Here is a 21,024-nt window from a genome sequence, read left to right on the forward strand (position 1 = left end):
TCCATGTTAATTTTTTCCTGTAATATTTTACTGTTGGGCCTAGGTATTTCATTTACCAAGAAAACTTACTAAAAATATTGTTTATTTAAATAGTTAATAGCATGACTGACTTTTTAATACTTTGTTTAGCATTGTACTTAAGAAGATGTACACTTAGCCCCAAGTTTCCTTTTTCTTTCCTGTAGTTTGATTAAAGCTTTCAGTTCTATGTCTTTATACTCAGCCCCTAAGATAGGTGAGTATACTTCACACATGTTCCTCTATCTAGGCTGTTCGTTATATTCTGAGACCCAAGTCCTTAGAACATCTTGATATTTGACGGCTTTGAAGCACTGGGACACAGAACTGGACTTCTTCTTATGTGGTGCTGTAGTTTACAAAATACCATTTCTTTAATATGGTTATATAAAACTGCAAGCCTAAATTTTTCTTCACTTCCACCGTGTTTTTTTTTAAATGACTGTTACGAGTCAGGAGGTTTCATGTTAAGTTGTAGTAGAGAAAACACTGAATTGAAAATTAAGAACCCTGATATATATTTTTTTAAAAGCCCTGATTTCACCATATAATTGAGAATAAGTAAATTAGTTCTGACTGTACTTAGGGGCTTATGGCAATAATTTCAGATACCTTTCAGTTCTGACATGCTAAGATTCCCTGGTCTTGGTACTATGGTTTACTAATAATTTTGATTTGTTTGTTTTCAATCATACCTCCTCGTCAAATCACTCACTCACATATACTATCACACCCTACATTTTGAGTACCATTTGGGGAGTTATTTTTTATCGTGGATAGGGTTGCTAATTAGATTTAGTTCACTTTGGGATTAAAATACTCCTCTGGTATATTGTTGTACTAGTAGGAGATCTTAGAGTAGGATGATAATAAAGTTTATTTAAACCTTCTGTTATATTTCTACATGGTCAGAAAGGATGCTTGATTTCAAATATAAAAGACATACTAGACTAATCTTTTCTTAATGGTTAAAAATCTTGTATTAATGAAACTTTAAAATGTTGACTTTAAATTACAGCTATTTACAGAATGCTGAAAACACAATAAATTTATAGTTTTATAAGTCTACTACTGTATGTTTATGAGGTGTAAATACTCCTGCCATGGTTCATTTTAAGCTATCAGCATGAAGTCACTCAACGTGGAGTTAGGAAAGCGCTGTGCACGTTGGGCTCTCACACCTCAGCGCGCAACCTCGGCGCGCAGCCAAGAGAGCAGCAGCCAGGAAAGGGAGCAGACAGATTTGTAACCATGAAGTGAGGAGACTGCTTTCCTTGATGGTTGCTAATTTAGCTCCTGTACAATAGGAATTCTCCATATATTTTTGAGGATTATGGTGGAGAATAACAGTAAATTTAATGTAAGTTTAGGAGTGTTGTGAAAAAAATCAGTTTAAATTATATTCAATACTTACAGCTAAATCCTGAAAGTAAGTTTTAAAAGGGAAACACAGGTGCTCTAGAGAGATGTAACATGTAGCAATTGTGAGTGAATTGAGATTGAGACAAGGGGGATTGTTTTAATGGAATTAGGAGCAAGTTTACAATTCTGTGCCTTTGTTTTGCTCAAATTCAATTTCAGGTTGAATCTTTTGACGTTGTAACAAAGTAGTCTCTCAAGAACTCTAGAGGGATGGAAACAAGTAAAGGTTTATGTATTTTAAAGAGTATGTCCTTTCTAATAGTGAATTATGAGGGGGAAGTTACTGTCTAATTCAGTGGCTCAAGGAAGAAGGTGTTGCTTTCACAGATGGGGCCACTCTCTCTCAGCAAGGTATCTGGGTCAATTCATCAAAAAGCCTTCCAGTGGAATAAAACTTCTCAAAATCCCCTAAAAGATATTTGTAAAAATCTACCCTGAAAAACCATGAATTTTACAACACAATGATTTTTTAAGAAATCTGATTTTTCTACATAAAGAACCTTATATAGGAAGTTAATACATATTTTAATTTTATGTGATTGGTTATTATATTGCCCTTATTAAGATATATTTTAAAATCCTTTATGTATATGTGTATATGAGTATATATATGCGTGTGTGTATACACACATATACACAGTGTAATAAACAGTATATTGTGCCATTCTTAACTGTTTTTAAATAAGGTCTTAGTCCTTACTGTGAAAAAATAATGTGGCATCAGGCACGTAACCTCTATTATAGGAAAATATTCTGCCAAGAATGTGAAGATTGCCTTACTGCCAAACGGCACCCACTTCTTTAGTCAGGCAGGTCCACCTGAGGACGCTGCACAGCACATGCTCATTCGCCTCTCGCTTGTTCCTGTGTCCTTTCCTTCCCCATTTAAATACTCCTCACTCATCAAGATTTGTTTTAAGTGTAGCCTCTTTAATTAATCTTATTTAAATTATAACATATCACTTAATTAACCTGTACTTATTTCTGTGTGTGGTTATCGTCGACAAAATTTTAAGCTATTTTTGGAATGGTACCAATTCTGTATTACTGTAGAAGTTCATTTAACTTACTGTAGTTAGTACTCCCCATTCCCTCTGTAAGACATACTGACTTTATACCCCTAGCATTTAAGGTGGGCTAGAAACCACTCCCTGGTACGTCTGTCCACTTCCGTTCTCATCTTTTGAGCCTTACGCTTATCAGAAGTCAATTGTTTATGCCTGGGCCCTGCCCCCATAAAATCGCTAATTGAGTTTAACAAACATGATTTAGAGGAGAAAGATAATCAAACTTGTTAAAAAAAAGTTATTTGTTTCTGAACCTATATATGCCAGTTATACTTTAATTATAATCATACAATTTAATTTACTTCTACATAGACTGAAAAAATATGAGCATGACAGGGTAGTTCCTGTGAAACCTAAGTCACGTTGGAATTGTACGCAAAGCTGGTTGCTAAATAGGTTACAATTGAAGTAGATGTATAAACTATGCAATATTGGTGAAAGTCTTAAAGAGCTCTTCATTTATATTTGTTCACATGTGTCTTTAGTTGTCATGTCTTTTAAAGGAAACTGGAAACCATAACTTCCACAGTGTGGGAATGATCTATTCAAGACGAAGGCCACATTAATATCCCTGAGCAAAACCTTAGTCAAATAAAAGGTCTTAACCTTATGTTGAAAGATTTATGTTTTTAAGTTAAAATTAAATATATTCATGATTCCCTCCTTTGATCAAAAATTTTGATTTAGTTTTAAGTTAAAATAAAATATTCGTGATTCCCTCTTTTGATCAAATATTTTGATTTATAGGTACTTACCCTTTATCAGTTTTCTAGGTACTTCGTGTGTGTGTGTGTGTGTGTGTGTGTGTGTGTGTGTGTGTGTGTGTTGGGATCCATTTAGTTAATATGATCATAGACTCTTAAAGCTGTAAGTATCCTTAGAGAAAATGAACCCTAGGAAGTGATGCGACTTGCTGGATTGCACAACTAATGACATGATGAATCTTTTACTTGAATCAAGGGCATATATGCTAGTCCAGTGCTCTTTACAGAAATAGTTGATTTTGATGTGTTTTTTTCTGATAAGCTGTTCACTGCTTAGAATAGATAGAACCAGTGAAGCAATTTATGTAATCTCAGTCCTAGCCCACATATTTGGGACATTCATTGCCTTTTTTAGGCATTGGCATTAAGTAGCTTTGGGGTTTAGAAAGGCAAAAAAGCTCAGTTTATGTTCTATTTCGAACTTTCAGGAGTAAAGAAGGAACTGTTGTGTGAGGGTCATGTGGCCTTTTCCAAGCACCTGTGAACAGTGCTCTGGCCCTGAAAGAGAAATCAATGTGTATTGAGTGCCTCCAACGTTCAACACATTATTTAGCCACTGTGAGTAAAATGAACACAGCAGCATAAAACAAAGTCCCTGACTTCCTGAGATTTTTATCTCAGCAATTGAATTTATTTCTAGCATTTGAGTTATTTAACTGCAGGTTGTAAGTGCTATAAAAAGTGAAAAATTTGGTGCTATGAGAATATATAACCGGAGATCCAGACCTAGTCTGAAGAAATAAGGCAGAGGGAGAGGGTGAACGAAGGCTACCGTGTGGAATTGACACTTTAGATGAACTCTAAAGGGGTAAGTGGGAATTGTCAAGTGAATGTTGAGGAGAGAAAGGAAATTTATGGCATGCGGGCAAGGGCGAGCCAACTTCACAGAGGAACTAGCCTGTCCAGAGGCACTGAGATAAAAAGTGGCGTTGTTGAGTCTGAGAAGTGGAAAGAAAGCTTGTGAGTCTGCAGATCAGAAGGGAAGGAAGAGGGTGGGAGAGACAAGAGGAAGTAAGCAGCGTCCTGGGTATGCAAGATTTTCAAGAAAGTATTGGTGCTTAGGCCTAAGATCAAGGGAGAGTTAGAGAAGGGCTTGGTTTTTAAAGCTTTTATTTTGTACTGTCATTACTCGGGGTGCTCTGGGGTAGACAGAGTGGAGGGGAGACAGGAGTGGATGTGGGAGACCAAGTGAAAGGAGGGACAGGGTGCTGGTGGCGGAGGTGCAGATGGAGGCATGCAGCAGCTTCATTGCTCGTTTGCGTTCCTGATTAACCTTCGTAATTCTTCCAGCCATTCAGTCGAGATACGTAAGCTCCAGGGATCTATAAAGTTTCCATTTGCAGGATAGGGGCAAATCATCACTTACTCTCTTGGTCATATAGGAAATGTGCTCTCTTATTTTTAAATTCAAGACATGAAAGCGTATAAGTAATAATAAAATGAAAGTGTAGCTAATGGGATTCATTATGTAATAATCAAGGTGTTTTCATTAGAATAGGAATCATGTGTAAGGAATATTTTTAAACATGAAAAAGAGCCTTGCATGTAGGCATAATTTAAGAATAATTGATATTAAGAGCTCTAATAGAAAGCTACATGTGGATCAATAGAAGGAAGTGTGCCTGTTATATAAATTGAATGCTTTTTAAACTGATTTATATTCACATTTCATTTATTACATATTTATCATACACCATACTTCACTTTCACCAAAATATTTTCAAATGGTTTTAACACAACTATAAATAGCAATTGATAGTACGTTTTTTCCGTAATTTATAAATGGGAAACAATGTCTTACTATTGTTCTCCCTAACCTAGAAAAGTTCCTTGGAATTGAAATTTACATTAGGTTTTGCATGTATTCAGTGGAAATGAGTCAAGCAGAGGGAAAATACTGACCTTGGATACAGATATAGAATACTGTGTACTCTGTTTTCCCCACCCTCAACGTATTTATATATTGAAAGTAGGAATCTGTATTTAAAATATAAAATAATTTTTATGTATTGATTTGCATGTTTAATTTTCACTCATTTAAAATGTCATTGCATCCTCTAGTGAATTGAAATGGATTTAAAATGCCTTTTAAAATTAGTAAGTTTTATTCAAACATGTCAATAAATTATATGTATGGCATTGTACCATGAAACAGAGCAGATGTAACTTGAAAGATTATATATTCTGCTTCTCAATTTGTTAGAAGGAACCTTTTATGGATTAATAAGGTAATGGCCTGTACCAAATTCTATCTTTATAAAATTTTCAAGTATATATGATTTTATACAGATATTTATGTTAAACGTTTTGAAAGATGCTTATACAGTTTGTGACTTATTTTTAAATAAGAAAAAAAGAGACTCTAGCAACTGTTAGGTTAAAGTTTTTATTTTAGTTTTGATGTTGAGACTGAATATTGTTACCAAGTTTAGTGTATGCTTCTATATACTACATGGCTCTTATATTTTAAATAATGTTAACCTCTCCTCTGATCCCTGAGCTCAGATTACTTTTTCATGTTAATTTGTTTTTGTGTTCATGTACTTAAAATTTACTCTTCCTTTCCATGTATGTAACAAAATTGTAAGTGTGTATTTAAAAACTTAGATGAGTATTAATAACTTACGTTTTTATTTGAAAACAGCCATCTGTTACATTTTTCAGTGCTATCACCACCTTTAAAAGCTTTCTCTCAAAAAGTGACAGTAATCGAGTCAGTTTCTTCTCTAGCTTCTTTATGTGTGTGTGGGTAATTAGCATAATGAATTATGGTGTACCTCTTTCTGGCTCTCTCATTGCCCAGAATGAGAGACTCTTTGCCATGAATAGACTCTTTGTCTTCTATCTACTTAGTATGTCCCTAAAAGCGAGAATTAATTTTAGTGCTAATTTAAGGGAAAATCATTAAAAATGTTTTTTGTTTTTTTTTAAATATCGCTTAATCCATGGAGAGATATAAACTGTTTTTGGCTTATCTGTTGTATTTGTTATCTGTTTCACTGGTGTACTGTTTCTTGAAGTCTGTTGGTTTTGAGATAGAGTACTAGATAACTTAATAGAAGCAGTAATCACCTTTTTCATGGCTAAGTGTGGCCACATTCTTTAAATCATTTCTGTGTTATTTGAAATGGCCACGCTTTTAAGTGCTAGTATATGCAAACAGAAACCAGTCCGATTCATACCAAAAGTATTTAGTTCAGAACTTGACCTGTATAACTAAAAAGAAGAATGTGGAGAATTCAGAAATGGTTGAGTAGGGACCAAGAAATGTCTGAAACTCTCTTCTAAAAGCAAGCGAAAACGTTCTGAATTCCTAATGTACTCTTGTGTCTGGTAGAAAAATTGCACGATATACCTGTTGTTAGACTCATTTCAGATTTAACTGGAAAAAATTATTTTTTTCTATTTATTTTAAGCACTTAGATATTACCTTTAAGTTTTTTTTTTGGTTTTTTTTTTAATTGGGGAATTGGGGAAGGGGAACAGTATTGGGTAATTAGGGAGGGGGAACAGCCAAGTTATTGTTCTACAATCTTAGTTATAGAGGGCGCAGCTAGCTGAGCTCCAAGTCCAGTCGCCATCCAGCCACCTATTGGCAGCTCAGGGCAGTTCAGCTCAAGATGCTGTGTTCAATTTTAGTTGCGGGTGGGCATAGCCCACCATCCCATGTGGGAATCGAACCGGCAACCTTGTTGTTAGGAGCACATGCTCTCACCAGCTGAGCCATCCTGCCATCTGTTGGCAGCTTAGCTGGGGCGCAGCTCACTGGCCCGTGTGGGAATCGAACCGGTAACCCTGTTGCTCAGAGCTCGGGCTCTTAACCAGCTGAGCCACTAGACCAACCCTACCTTTAAGCTTTGACACGTTAAATACTTCAAGTGATATTGCTTGAAGACTTAGAAAGATTTGCTACACCTTGAGTCTTGTGAAAGGGAGTGAATGCTAAGATGTAATAATAATTAAATGAACAAACCTCAGTATAAATAAATTCAGTCTGTTAATCATGTTGTCTTTCAGTAATTAAAATGAGTTTATATTTTTTGTTTATAAAGCATTTACATAATGTTTTCATGTAATGTGGTTTTTTTTAAGGTCAAAAGAAATAGACTGGCAACCTTATTTTACTACACGTATTGTAGATGATTTTGGCACACACCTACGAGTATTCAGAAAGGCTCAACAGAAGGTAACAGAGAAAGATGATCAAGTACCAGGTAATATCTTTATTCCATTTGAAAATTAGGATTTTAAAATCCGTTTTTCTTTACCATTCATTATATCTTGAATTGCTTTGTTCTTTGTCTAGGTACAGCAGAAGATCTTGTAGATACCTTCTTTGAGGTTGAAGTTGAAATGGAGAAGGACGTTTGCCGTGATCTAGTTTGCACTTCTCCCAAAGATGAAGAAGGTTTTGTTTTCAACTTAACTCTTTTCAAAATGGTGACTGTTCATATTGGTTAGAGACAAGTTAGCAGAACCAGTGAACAAATATAAGGGTAAAATCTAAGGGTGAAATTGTCCTTACAGAAAAGGTAGCTTAGTGAAGACAGTTACTACTCATTTTATTTTACTTTTTAATTCTTAAAAGTTGTTTCCAATTTTTTTTTCCTGTTTTAAAGGTCATCTTTAAATTTTAAAGATGGCAATTAAAGATTACCTCTTTTTAAAAAATATAATAAGTAGAAACATTTTATAATTTTAAACTGACTTTTTTGATCTATAATAATTTATCTTCCCCTTGAACTTACTATTTCTACTTCAAGAATAAATGTTACCCTAAAACATTTTCTATGGGCTTGATTATAATGATTTCAAATAAAATTTATAGAGTTGAATGAACTTGCCTTCTTTGTGGGAAGTTAGACCAGATAAGTCTTTTCCTAGTTTTGTGATGACTAAGAATCTTTCCAACTTGACACATTTTTTGATTAACAGGACCAGCTATATAATTATATTCCTGTGAAGTGTCAGCATATGTACAACTACAGAAAAGCATTTCTAGTTGTGGGAATTGCTTCTTTGATTTTTAAAATATGCTTAACTTTATTTTTTTTATGCCTTTCCTTTTCTCTTTTTTCCTTTTCTTCTTTTCTCCTTTTTATATTTATTGTCCAGTTCAGTTTTAAATTGGCATTTATTAGCACTGATATGAAATAATAGCTAAATGTAAGAAATAAATATAATGTTGTGCAACACTTTTATGTAAATCGAGCCCTCATAAAGCAGTAAAATAGAAGAACGTACTCTCTTTTTTCCTTATCACCTGCCAAGACAGTGGAGGTTCTTTCTTGAAAGAAGAATTACAGGTGTATTTTTAAATGTGCAAATAACTTTTAAGTATGCAAAGATAATTATTCTGGTAGAAGTGCAGAATAGATGGCACAACAAAAGTTGTTTTGTGGGCACTTTTGTAATTGAAATTTCTCAGTGATTCAAAAAGCATGGTAAAACTGAACAGAATAACAAAAATACTAGTTTGATTAATGAGTAGTTAGTTACTCTGGAGAATAATGAAGGAATTTTTAATGAATATTGGTAATATACTAATGAATTAGTAAAATAATAAGCCAGTATAATCAGGAAACTGCTTATTTCTACCTTTATTTATGTGTTTTATAGATAGAGTAGGTGGAGATTTCATATTTTCTAATGTTGTTATAGCTACCTTTTTTATTTCTAGGATTCCTAAGGGATTTGTGTGAGGTCTTATTATATTTATTGCTACCTCCTGGAGATTTCCAGAACAGGATCATGCGATACTTTGTCAGGGTAAGCTTAAACTTGTACCAAATAAATGGCTGTAAAGAAACTTAGAGGAGTATTTCTCAAAAGTTTTGGTCCCAGGACCCTGTTACACTCTTTTAAAAATTATTAAGGACCCCAAAGACCTTTTTTAAATGTTGGTTTTATCTATCAGTATTTACCATATTATAAATTAAAACTTTTATAGAAAGTTTTTAAGAAATTGGGAAACACAGAGTATATAAGCACACATTCCGTTAGTTGATTGATATCATATCAGTAACAGTTTTGGAAATATTACTGTGTGCTCGTCTCCCTCTATTCTCCAGAGGTCCCAGGACAGCACTTTGAGAATGGCCTGCCTTAGAGTTAGGTACTTGGATTTTTGGTTATAACAAGGATATGTTTTAAATGTTCATGAATATAGCATTACCTATTAATTTACCCAAATTAGGCTCATTAAAATAATACTTCCGAATAGACCTAAAAAAACAAAACAAACCTGGATAGCTAAGATTTTGCTACTTGTAATTGGAAAAACATAAGTTAGATGAGAAGAGTGATCTTGGACTTTTAATTCCCTGACTATAAACCTTTGGAGTAAAATTCTGTGTACAAATGTAAAGGAATAACATTTTACCTTTGACTGCTACTTATGATTGAGAAATTCTAGCTACATAAGCCCTTATCCTGGTTGAATGGGTGAAATAAAAGTATCCAGATTTTCTAAAAATAAAAACTTGTGATCTCTTTAGTCTATCATCCTGCAAAACAGGTCCGATTTCTGAGATATGCTTTTATGCTTGCATGTTATTATTTAAGCAGCACCACACAGTTTCCTGATACCTACATAACAGGAGTTCAGTGCACTTCTCAAGTAGGATAATGATGCTGTGAAGTGAGCGGAAAATGCTTGGTTTTGATGGGAAGAGCCTGATAGATTATATGTTTTTAAGACCAATTATTTGAGCTAGTCGTTATCCAGGGTGGTAAATACCTGTCATGTCTATCACTAAATTGACGTCTGCGCTGTAGGAGGATGTTGCTAATCAGTTATAGCCCTCATTTGTTCGTACTGAGTATCTATTTGGCATCCAAATCTTTGTGACCTGGAACACCAGACAGACACTATTTGGCAGTGTCTCAGCTGCACTTTGCAGGGCTGGCCGCCTCTTCTTGAAACTCGGTCTTTTCTTGGGTTTCATGTCATTGCTCTTTTCTGATGTTTCTCCTCATTTGAACTCCATTTTGGCCACCTTTATATGCTTTAATTGCTACTTAACTTTTTAATACCCAAGTTCTTCAGGCCTGGGCCTTCTTGCTCATCCATCACTTAGGCTTTAAACACCATCCAAATGCTAACGTCTTCGAAATTTCTATCTTTAGTCCAGAGTTTCCTTCTGAGTCCAGACTACTCTGACCCGCTGCTCCCTGCAATCACCATTTGATTGACTCACAGCCCTTTAAACTTTATATGTCCAAAATGGAAATCTTATTCTTGCTTCCATATCCTGTCTGCCTTTTAAATCTTTTCTCCATCCCAGCAAATGGTATAACCATCCAGCAGAATTTTCAGGTTTCACGTCCTTTCAGACTCTAGCAAGGCACTGTGTGATGGGGTTTTGTTTACCTCTCCAGCCTCATGCTGTGCAGTCACTTTATTCCAGCCACATGCTTTCTTCTCTAGAAGTGCCATTTTCTCGCTACTGTGGGGCTGTCTCACACTCCTTTTCCCCTGCTCGGAATGGTTCTCCTATTCTCGGCTAAATTGTACTCATCCCTCATATCTCACTCGCTCAGAAATGCCTCCTCTGACCACCCAATCTAAAACCCTGGCAGAATTCCCTATTACTATAGGTAAGTACCCAGTTTTCCTTCATAGCATTTACCATATTTTAAAATGTTGATCTGGTTGTTGTGTTTATTTATTATTTACTTGATGCCTTTTTCCCCCAATAAAACTGTAAGTTCCGTAAGAACAGGGGCCATAGATCTGTATTTCTCATTATTTTATGCTCTTGCTGGTTATCACAGCTGGCACATAGCAGATGCCCAGTCAGAAAATCAGTTTCAGTGTCAGAGGAAACCCATTTGCCCCCCTTTCTGGCCATGGTGTGCACATGACTGTAGCTTCCTGAAGATTTAGCTGACTCTTAGGATCCATGAAGGAAGATCTGCCTTGTTACATGAGGTTATAGTTTAAAATCAGTAGGATTGTTTAAGGAGTAATTATGTTTTGCTATAGATTGTTCTTTTAGACAAATATTTCAATTTTTTTTTGGTAGAACCTAATTGAGTGAGTATAATTGTAGAGCACTGTATTCAGCAAGTTATTATTTTTTTTTTCTTTTCACTTGAAAGGTCTTGATCAGTTTTGTTGCTAATTAAATCCAGGTTTGTGTTCAGATTAAATAACGGATTAGAAACTTCTTCTTTCCTTTGTATGGATCCTTTGTGCACAGAACCTCTACAGGAATTGTTGATTCATGATTATATCTTGACTAACCAAACCCTTTCTGAGGCAAATTAGGAAATCAAAGTAGCTTTCTAAGACAGAGCCACTAATTCCATTAACTAATAAGAAGCATTCAATTCATTTAAAATTCTTCCTCACATATGTTTTTATCATTTTGAAAAAAAAACAAAAAAAACCAGTTTTTTGTTTGTGAATTTTCTTCTTACAAAGTACATTTTAAAATTTGAGCATATGGAGCCAGAGACATAATTTAAAGGAAGGAATTACATAATTACTAAATATAATTTTAAAGAAGTTAGAGACTAGAGCTAACCTTAAAAGAATAAGCAATTCCTTCTAATTGGAGACTGTAAGATGTTTCAGAAGACGCTTCAGAAAGTTACTGGAGCCTTGATTAGTGCGTTTTGGAAATATTAATTCTTCACGGGCTATTAGTTGCCAGACGCTTGTACAGCTTACAAAAGTAGAATTTATATAAAGTATTTCTCTAAAGGAAAATCAAGGCGACCTTCTATGAACTTACACCACAAAATAGTCCAGATAAATTAGAGATCTGGAAAAAGGAATAAATCAGTCCTATACTTAGAAAAGTAAAACGTCCTATTAAGTCTGTAGTTAGATTCTCCAGTATTAAGAAATGACATTTCATAAATTTAGATATCACAGGCATAAAAGAGTAAAGATTAATAACAGGTGAAAATATATTAATAGAACCAAATAAATACTTAGTTGCTTTATTTCCATTCATGTCATATTTATCAAATGCCTACCATATTTAAGACAATGGCCTTGAGAAGATAATGGGGAAATTTTTTTGAAGATAAATCAGTAGAACTGAGTAGTCTCATTTATATACAAAAGATTCCTAGAGAGTTGTAGTGTATTAGAGAAGTAAAAGATACACAGTTACATAGTAAGCGATAAATGGCATAAGTGTATTTTAAACATATAAGTAAAGTATTCAGCTGCAATGGTCAGGGTTTATATAATTGCGGAATTGACTCTGTAGTCAGTCCTTGAAGGAACAGAAGAATTTTAAAAGGTAGGAGCATAAATAGCTGGAAAGAATTCCCATTCTAGAATTCTCGAATTCAGGTGCATTCTAGAAAATGGTGAATAATTGTATTAACATTTATTTTATTTTCATTATTTTCTATTAGGAAAAACTTCAAACGCAGATAAATATAGAGAATAATACAATAGACATTTACGTACCAACTACCTAGATTTAACCAATGTTAATATTTTACTATAGTTGCTCTGTTCCTCCATTGAAGGTAACCACTGTTCTAAACTTGCTGTGTATCTTTTCCTTTTCTTCTTTGTTTTTATACTTGTAATAGGGATACAGGAATCCATAAACACAGATACTTCCATGTTTTGCCTTTTAAAAATTGACATAAGTGCTAACATACTAGAGGTATATTTTTGCTTTTCTCCACTCAACTCTAGTTGCCATTGTGGAGATGTATCCAAGTTGATACAAGTAGCTTCATCTCAATTTATTTTAACTGCTGGGTATACTAGCTCATCTGTTTATAAGCTTATGTTGGTTATCAAGTTTTACTTTTATGTGTATTGTGCTTAAGTAACAGCATTGTGTTAAGAAATTTACATTATGCTATTGATTTGAGATGTATATTAGATTAAAATTGTTTTTGTTTTTGTAAATTTTGTCCAGGAAATCATTGCACGAGGAATTCTTCTTCCATTAATAAATCAACTCAGTGATCCTGATTATATTAATCAATATATCATATGGATGGTATGTACTTTCTAAATTATAACTGTTTTTAAAACAATTTTTTAAAAGGTAGAAATATGATTTGGAGATCAGGATGATTAAGCAAGAATTTATTAAATTGCATAAAAATATATCTAAAGAGAATCTTTATATTTCCAATGTTCTTATTTGCTAATATGTTGAATGTGCTAGCCAAACTCTCTTTAAGAAATGTGTTGATAAGGTAATCTTTACAATTTTGGTGCTGTTACTATTTATTTAAATTTAAAAAGGATATTTTTACTGCTTGTGTATATAGATGATGAACATTTTTTAAATCTGCTATTTGGTTTTGAATATAACTTGTGATCTGAACTACTTAAGTAATATGTATGTACTTTACATTTTACACTATGGAGGAGAACATGGAGAAGAGAACACTAGACTGAAAATGAGAAGATCTGTGCTCTAGATCTGTTTCCATAAGTTGCTTAGTGTGTTTATAAGCAGATGACTTAGCTTTCTCATCTGTCAGACATATCAAAGTGTTAGTGCTTACTAAGTTTACTAGCTCTAATTTTTTTCTTTTTTTTGTTACATGTTTTCTGATTGTATATGCTTTTCCTTAATAAATTCATGGTCATGGAAGACTTGTAAATGGGCTGTTGCTGGGAATGTTTTGATATGCTTTGATTCACTTTCTTGAATCTGCAGTTTCTTCTCCATAGTTGTCTTCTATTAACTCAGTCTAGCTTTCCCAGGAAGGAACCACTTGATTGTTTGTTGTTTTCCCATAACTGTTATCAAACTTGACATTGTTTTATTGTTGTTGCTGCAGTATTTGTTTCTTCCCACCAGTTGGTGGGTGACTTCCAGGCAGAAGTCATCTTTTTAACTTTGTATTCCTACACCCTTTCATGGAGGTCACAGAACTTAATTCTTTTCTTTTGTCAACTTTTATAGTCTTACTAGGCTCTACTAAGAGCTTTAAACGTGTACATATTTGCATAACTAAAAAATTTTAAAATGCGTATCTTTTGGTTAGGAATTCTCCTGAAATTTTTTCTAAAGTTATAATCAGCAAGTGTGTAACAATATTTAAGGCCCCTCGTGAAAACATTGCTTATAATACTAAAAAATTGAAAACAATTTAAGTGTCCCACATAGAGGATTAGTTTAATAAATTATGGCATACGGATACCGTAGTATACTATGCAGCCATTAAAAAAAGTGGTGGTAGTATATCTTTATGAATATATAAAGATGTTTATATTTTTATGTGAAAAGGATAACTAAAAATGATGTGTGTAGGTATATAATCCTTTTAAAAATAAATATATAGATAATTATATATTTATGGGTGACTATAATTTTGATAGGCTATATACTGACATGGTAATAGAGAGATGGGATTATGAAAGTTTTAATTTTTCTCTTGTTTATATGTTTAATTTTATTTACAAGGAATATGGGTTATGTAATAAAATGTAATTTTTTAAGAAACAAGAAAACAGGTAAAATTTTAAAATAGTTATAAAGTAACAAAATGGTGTTAAAATTTTTTTGTAACAAAAAAATGGATATTGTATACTAACCTTAAGTAATCAGGATACAATATTCTAAAAATCTTACCTGTGGTACAGAAATGGATGCATGATCACTAGAATGTTACAGGTGTCTCTCTGTGGGATTAGGGATTGTTTCTGTTGATATCTTTCTTTAGTTTTCTTTCTTTTTCTGCTTAGTTTGTGTTAACAGTATAATTAGTTACAAGGTGACAGTATTTTGGGGGAACTTAACAAATACTCTAAAAAAGAATTTAAACCACCAAATTTTACTTTTTCTCTCCATAGTTGGGCTAGTAATGCTATTGTGTATGGTGCTTGGGTCTTTTTATTTAATGAACAGGAATTGCTCACTATTTTACTTTGCAATGAAATATCAGAAAATAAATTTAAAAGAGAAAAATTAGTCAATAAAGGAGTTTTAGCCTACTTTGTAGTCTGATTTATACACTTTTTACATTATTTGTGTGGAAAACTCTTTATGCATAGGTATTATAAAGCTTAAAATGAGCTCTGTTGTTATTCTTTCACTCAGTTAAATTATCGTATTAATGATGCTAACTGTTTAGTTCATTTCTATTTGAAAGGAAAAATTTAGAGCAGTATAGTAGTAACATATATTTTCTCTATATAAAGTCTTAGTGTTACCCAATAAAAGTTTTAAGTTTTTAAGTCATTTCTAAAATTAATTTGAATAGATTTGCATTATTGGTTTCTAAACATACATTGTATTTCTTCTTTTTTTCTTAAATTCATGTTAAGTCCTGTCTCTGACTATAGAATAGATTACCTAACATTGTTCATATTGTTATCTCCAACTAGAGCAGGTAAATGAACAGCAACTTACTTGTTTCTTAATGTATTCTTAAAAAAATCAAGTCTTTAATGACCAACTTCTTTTTCTTTTATTTTTGAGGTAAAATTTATGTAAAGTGAAAGAAACTGCCAAATGGTCTTCCAAAGTTGTGTTACAAGTTTGCATTCCCACTAGCACTGTTTGAGAGTTCATTCTTCTCCATATTCTGAATACCATTTGGTGTTGTTTTGTTGTGGGTAACTTGCAAACCCCTGATGAGCACTGATATTAAGCATCTTTTCATGCGCTCATTGGCCAGTTTATTTCATAGTGCATATTTCAATCCCCAGTTCTTTGCCTCCTTGTTGAGGATGGAATACCCCAAATCTGCTACCTTTTCATTGCTTCCCTTACTGCATTGCTTGGCATAAGTTTTTTGTTTTGTTTTGTTTTTTTAAGATTTTTATTGGGGAATTGGGGGGATGGGAACAGCGCTGGGGAATTGGGGGAAGGGGAACAGACAAGTTGCTGTCCTTTTTGTTCTTCAGTCTAGTTGTGGAGGATGTTGCTTCACTGGCCCAAGTTGGCACCATCATTGCACTCTTCCCGGGCGAGGCAGACCAGTCGCTGGCTTCTGGATGGCCGCTCACTGCAGCTGCTGGCCGCTCACGCTGGCTGCTGGCTGCACACGGTAGCCCATGGCAACCCACTGCCACAGGGGCTGCAGCCCACGCCGTCGCCGGCGACTCATGGCAGCCCAGCTCCAGGTTGAGCTGTTGTTCAGCATCTTAGCTGTGGAGGGCAGTGTCACTGGCCCTCATATGTGGGATCCGAACCCGGGCCCTCTGGCATCCCAAGCCAGTTCTTAACCATCACGCCACTTGGCCGGCCCTGCTTGGCATAAGTTTTATTGACATCCTCAACTACCCTTTTTTTCTCTCTCTCATTTTATTTGCTTGGTAAAACCACGCTCTGGTTAAATCCAACTTAACCATCTACTCTATTCCTATGCTTAAACAGCATGGGGCTGGAGAAAAAGACAAAAATAACAGTGATTCATATCATCACAGCAGTTTTGTTAAATGTAGGTCAGAGAACTCCACTCCTCTGTTTAAAACCCTCCAATAACTTTTAATTCCACTCAGAGTGAAAACCAAAATATTTACTATATCCTACTAGGTTTTCCCTCCATTACCACTGATCTCGTCTTCAACTTCCTCTGCCTTGCTTTGGTATAGCTCCAGCTGTCATGGCTTTCTTGTTGCATCAAACATCCTGAACACGTTTCTGTACTTTCTAGCCTGCTATATATTTTACTTACTTTGTTTACAATTTGTGACCCACGAGAATGTAAGTACCGTGAGTGCAGAGATTTTAATTTTGTTTCGTTACAAGCACTGGGATATGGCTGGTTGTGCCTATCACATAGTAGGGAGTCAAAATTCTGTTTTCCCTTAATAATTGAGTCCCCCCCACACCTAATTTTTCAACTTTATTTTTCAGATACGTGATTCTAATTGTAACTATGAGGCCTTTATGAACATTATTAAATTGAGTGACAGTGTTGGAGAGCTGGAAGCAGTCAGAGATAAGGCAGCAGAAGAATTACAGTATCTTCGTTCTCTAGATACAGCTGGTGATGGTAAGTAGTTAAGTATAAGAATGATTTACTTCTTTATTCATTACTATATTTTCAAACAAAACTAATTTGCCTATCATTTTATGCTAACAGTTGTTTTTACCTTTACTAAATCTAAATCTTACTGTTAACATGTACTAATAAGGTATTGTAATTTTCTGAAAGCAAGACTATTTTTATTGCAATTATCTCTAAAAGTAAAGATAATTGGCATGGTTTAATTTTAATTAAATAATTTCACTATAAAATTTCAGGTTATTTCATTTATTAAGTAATTCTGTATGAATTGGCTTTATGTTAAATTACAGTAAGTGCATGTTTAAAGTATTATGCAGATAATATTACCACTTTCTAGCTCATAATTAATTTGTTTGCTTTTAGATATCAACACTATCAAAAATCAAATAAATAGCTTATTATTTGTAAAGAAAGTATGTGACTCAAGAATACAGCGGTTGCAGTCAGGCAAAGTAAGTAAAGTACTTTTGAGTTAATGTTTAGTTATAAATACTTTATATCCTTTAAAATTTCTAGCAGGGTGGAGGATGGGAGAAAAAGGTGAAGGGGATTAAGAAGTACAAACTGCCAGTTATAAAATAAGTCACGGAGAAGTAATGTACAGCACAGGGAACATAATAATATTGTAATAACTATGGGACAGATGGTTACTAGACTTACTGTGTGATCATTTTATAAGGTATATAAATGTCTAATCTCTATGTTGTACACCGAAAACTAATATAATACTGTATGTCAAATATAATAGAAAAATAAAATTTAAAAATGTCTAGCAAATGACAAAAAGTAAGATATTCACTAGGTTAGTGCTCTATAATAAAGAACTTTTAGAAAAAACTTCTCTATACAGTATATTAAAAGTATTTGTCAAACAAAGCTACAGAGATTAAAACACTGCCTGAAAAATGCTAAAGTAATTAGAGATTTTATTTTATTTATTTATTCATTATTCACTTACTATTTAATCAAAATTCAACATTTATTGAATTTTATACAGTGAATACCATTTTAGATTGACCTAATAAACAAAAACTCTGTCTTCCTGGAGCTTACGTTTTAGTTGCAGAGTCAGAAAATAAGCCAATTAAGTTAATTGATATATAAGGTAAAAAAAAAAGTAAAGTGTGAAAAAAATTAGTGAAGCGAAGTTGAGGGTTAGAGAATGTCTAAAAGTGTTTTAGCTAGGTGCTGAGAGATTTGGTAATGTTTGAGCATAGAGAGTGGCCTGCAAAACATGAGGGAGTCCTGTGAATTTTTTTTTTTTTTTTTCAAATAGACTCTTTCAGGCAAAGTGAGAGTAAATGTAAAGGTCCTGAGGTAGGAAAGTGGCTGGTGAGTTAGAGGCGGTCATTGTGGCTAGTATGGAATAGTTGAAAGGGATTGTTAGTAGGAATGCAATTGAAGAGAAACCATGAGGGTTAGATTATATATGGTTTTGCCTGCTATAGCAAGATTTTTCTTAAAATTCTAATGGTGAGGGGAATCCATTGGAGATTTGCCCTGGTGAGTGATGTGATCTGACTTATGAGTTAAAATGATTACTCTGGCCTTTTGTGATGATGAATAAATTGTGGTGGAGTGGTGGGAACAAGAATGGAAAGTAAGTGCTCATTTAGGAGACTATTGGTTTAGTCCAGTAAGAAATGACTGTAGAGAGTAGTAGTTAAGAGACTGGATATAGTGCTGACAGGATTTGCTAATGGATTAAATACGGGGTGAAAAACTAAAAAAGGACTCAGGGATGATTTGTAGGTTTTTTGGCCTGAGCAACTGCATGAATAATGTTTGTTTTTTTTACTAAAATGGATAAATCTGAGGGGAGGAGGTTTGGAAGAGAGAATCTAATTTTGGATGTTTTAGTTTGGGATCCCTGTTTGACATTCAGGTAGACATGCTAATTGATAAACTCAAGTTCAAGGGAAAGTTTAGTGATGGAAATAAACTTGGAGAATCCTCAGGATTATCAGATGTTTATTTAAAGCTAAGAGACTGGCAGAGATTACCTAGAAGAGTGACTGTAATTAAGAAGATAGCAAGGACTCAACCCTGAAGGCTTCAGTTACTGGAGATTAAGACAAAGTAGAAGATCTGCCCAAAGATACAGACTAAGTGGCTGGTGAGATTGAAGGAAAACCTGGGAGTGTGATACCCTAGAATCAAGTGTACAGAGTGTTTACAGAACAAGTGAGAGATCACCTATGTCAGAGGCTACTAATAAGTTGAGTAAAATGAAACTTACAATTGACCATTGCGTTTACCACCAAGGGGATTATTGGTGATCTGATGATAGCATTTTGGTGGAATAGTGGAGAGAAACCCCCATTGGAGTCAGTCCAGTAGAAAATGGGAAAAGATGAGTTAGAAACAGTGATTATACTTAGCTGTTTGGAGGAGTTTTACTACAATATAAAGGAGAGCAGAGATATAGGGCTGTAAAACAGAGAAAAACATTTTTTATTACCTTTAGTTTTTAGTGTAGTCGCTTGTTTGCCCTGGTTTTTTTCTATTTTGGAAGTTTAGTTACAACCCTCTGGTCTTTTAATTTTGCAATGTATTTAAAATTCCTTAAGGAATGGAAGATTTACTTTTAAAAAGGTTTAGTTTGCTGTATTATTACTCACATTACTTGAGGCCCACTTTTGTCGTATACATGTGTGTGCATTTGTATGTCTGTCTTTGTTTCAGTTAACTGTATTTTAAAATTAGTTTATGTATCTGTGCAAATTCAAAATAGGATAATGTGATATGATTTCACTAGTGCTTATTGTTTCTTTAACTAGTCATATTATCTAGATCTTAGAGTTAGTGATCCTTCAGCATCGTTATTTAAAGTCCATTCGCCCAGACACTTTATGATATTGAATCCTTTTAAAATTTAAATACCTTGTTTGGAAGCCTGTCAGTTCTATTTTAAATATCAAGCTTTACCTCTTTAATAGCACAGGTCATACATTTTCCTTTGGAAGAAACTTCAGAATCCCCACCGAAGTCGTTTTTTTAACCATGCTACTCCTCTTGAAATCGTAGAGGATGCTCTGTCCTTTTTATTACAAATAAAGTCACAGTGAATCTTCTTCCCCATCCCGTTGTCTGTGGAGCTGCTGCCCAGCAAGAGAAATCATATGCTGGCCCTGGGTGACTTTATGTCAGGCATTTGAAGTCACTTACTATTCAGCACTTATATAAAGGGAGGTCCTGATTACAGAAAAAGATATTAACTCCTTTCTTCAGATTACCTTCCTTCTCGTTTATTCATCACCTATGCCTAATTTAGTATTCTAATAAAGTTAGAATAAGGCAGCCTTTCTCACTTTCAGAGAATCTACCTGTCTGTCTTTTCTAAATAGAAGGCTGTGTGATATGGATTTGGGAATATGTACGCAGAGGCTGGTGAAAATAGTTCACAGAAACATCATGGGTTTTAGAGAAAAGGACAGCGGGCTTTGAAAACACTGACTCATTCTTAACAGCTTTGTGATGATAGGCAACCTCTCTGATCTTCAGCTTTCTTACCTGTTCAGTGGCATTGGTGATATCATTTAATAGGATTGCTATGGGCACTAAATGAAGTAATGTGTATGCTTGACATGTAGATAGATTCTCTAGATTATGAACCTTTTTTCTTTTTTTAAAGATTTTTATTGGGGAATTGGAACAGCACTGGAGGATTGGAGGCAGGGGAACAGACAAGTTGCAGTCGTTTTATTCTTCAATCTAGTTGTGGAGGACTTTGCTTCACTGGCCCAAGTTGGCACCATCATTGCGCTCTTCCTGGGCGAGGCAGATCAGTCGCC

At 34.3% G+C, this 21,024-nt stretch overlaps 1 protein-coding gene across 3 annotated transcripts in view; it reads left to right on the plus strand.

Moving 5' to 3' along the window:
• The window catches only part of SNX13 (sorting nexin 13), a 106,704-nt gene that overhangs the window by 39,859 nt on the left and 45,821 nt on the right, over positions 1–21,024 (plus strand). For all 3 annotated transcript variants that reach the window (XM_019650625.1, XM_019650626.1, XM_019650627.1), the window contains 6 exons: positions 7,364–7,485; positions 7,578–7,679; positions 8,952–9,040; positions 13,171–13,254; positions 17,077–17,215; positions 17,594–17,682. In XM_019650625.1, coding sequence (XP_019506170.1) covers positions 7,364–7,485; positions 7,578–7,679; positions 8,952–9,040; positions 13,171–13,254; positions 17,077–17,215; positions 17,594–17,682 — 625 coding nt within the window. The remainder of the gene's footprint in view (positions 1–7,363; positions 7,486–7,577; positions 7,680–8,951; positions 9,041–13,170; positions 13,255–17,076; positions 17,216–17,593; positions 17,683–21,024) is intronic.

Source organism: Hipposideros armiger, unplaced genomic scaffold (assembly GCF_001890085.2).
Source record: "Hipposideros armiger isolate ML-2016 unplaced genomic scaffold, ASM189008v1 scaffold_143, whole genome shotgun sequence".
Classification (NCBI taxonomy): domain Eukaryota; kingdom Metazoa; phylum Chordata; class Mammalia; order Chiroptera; family Hipposideridae; genus Hipposideros; species Hipposideros armiger.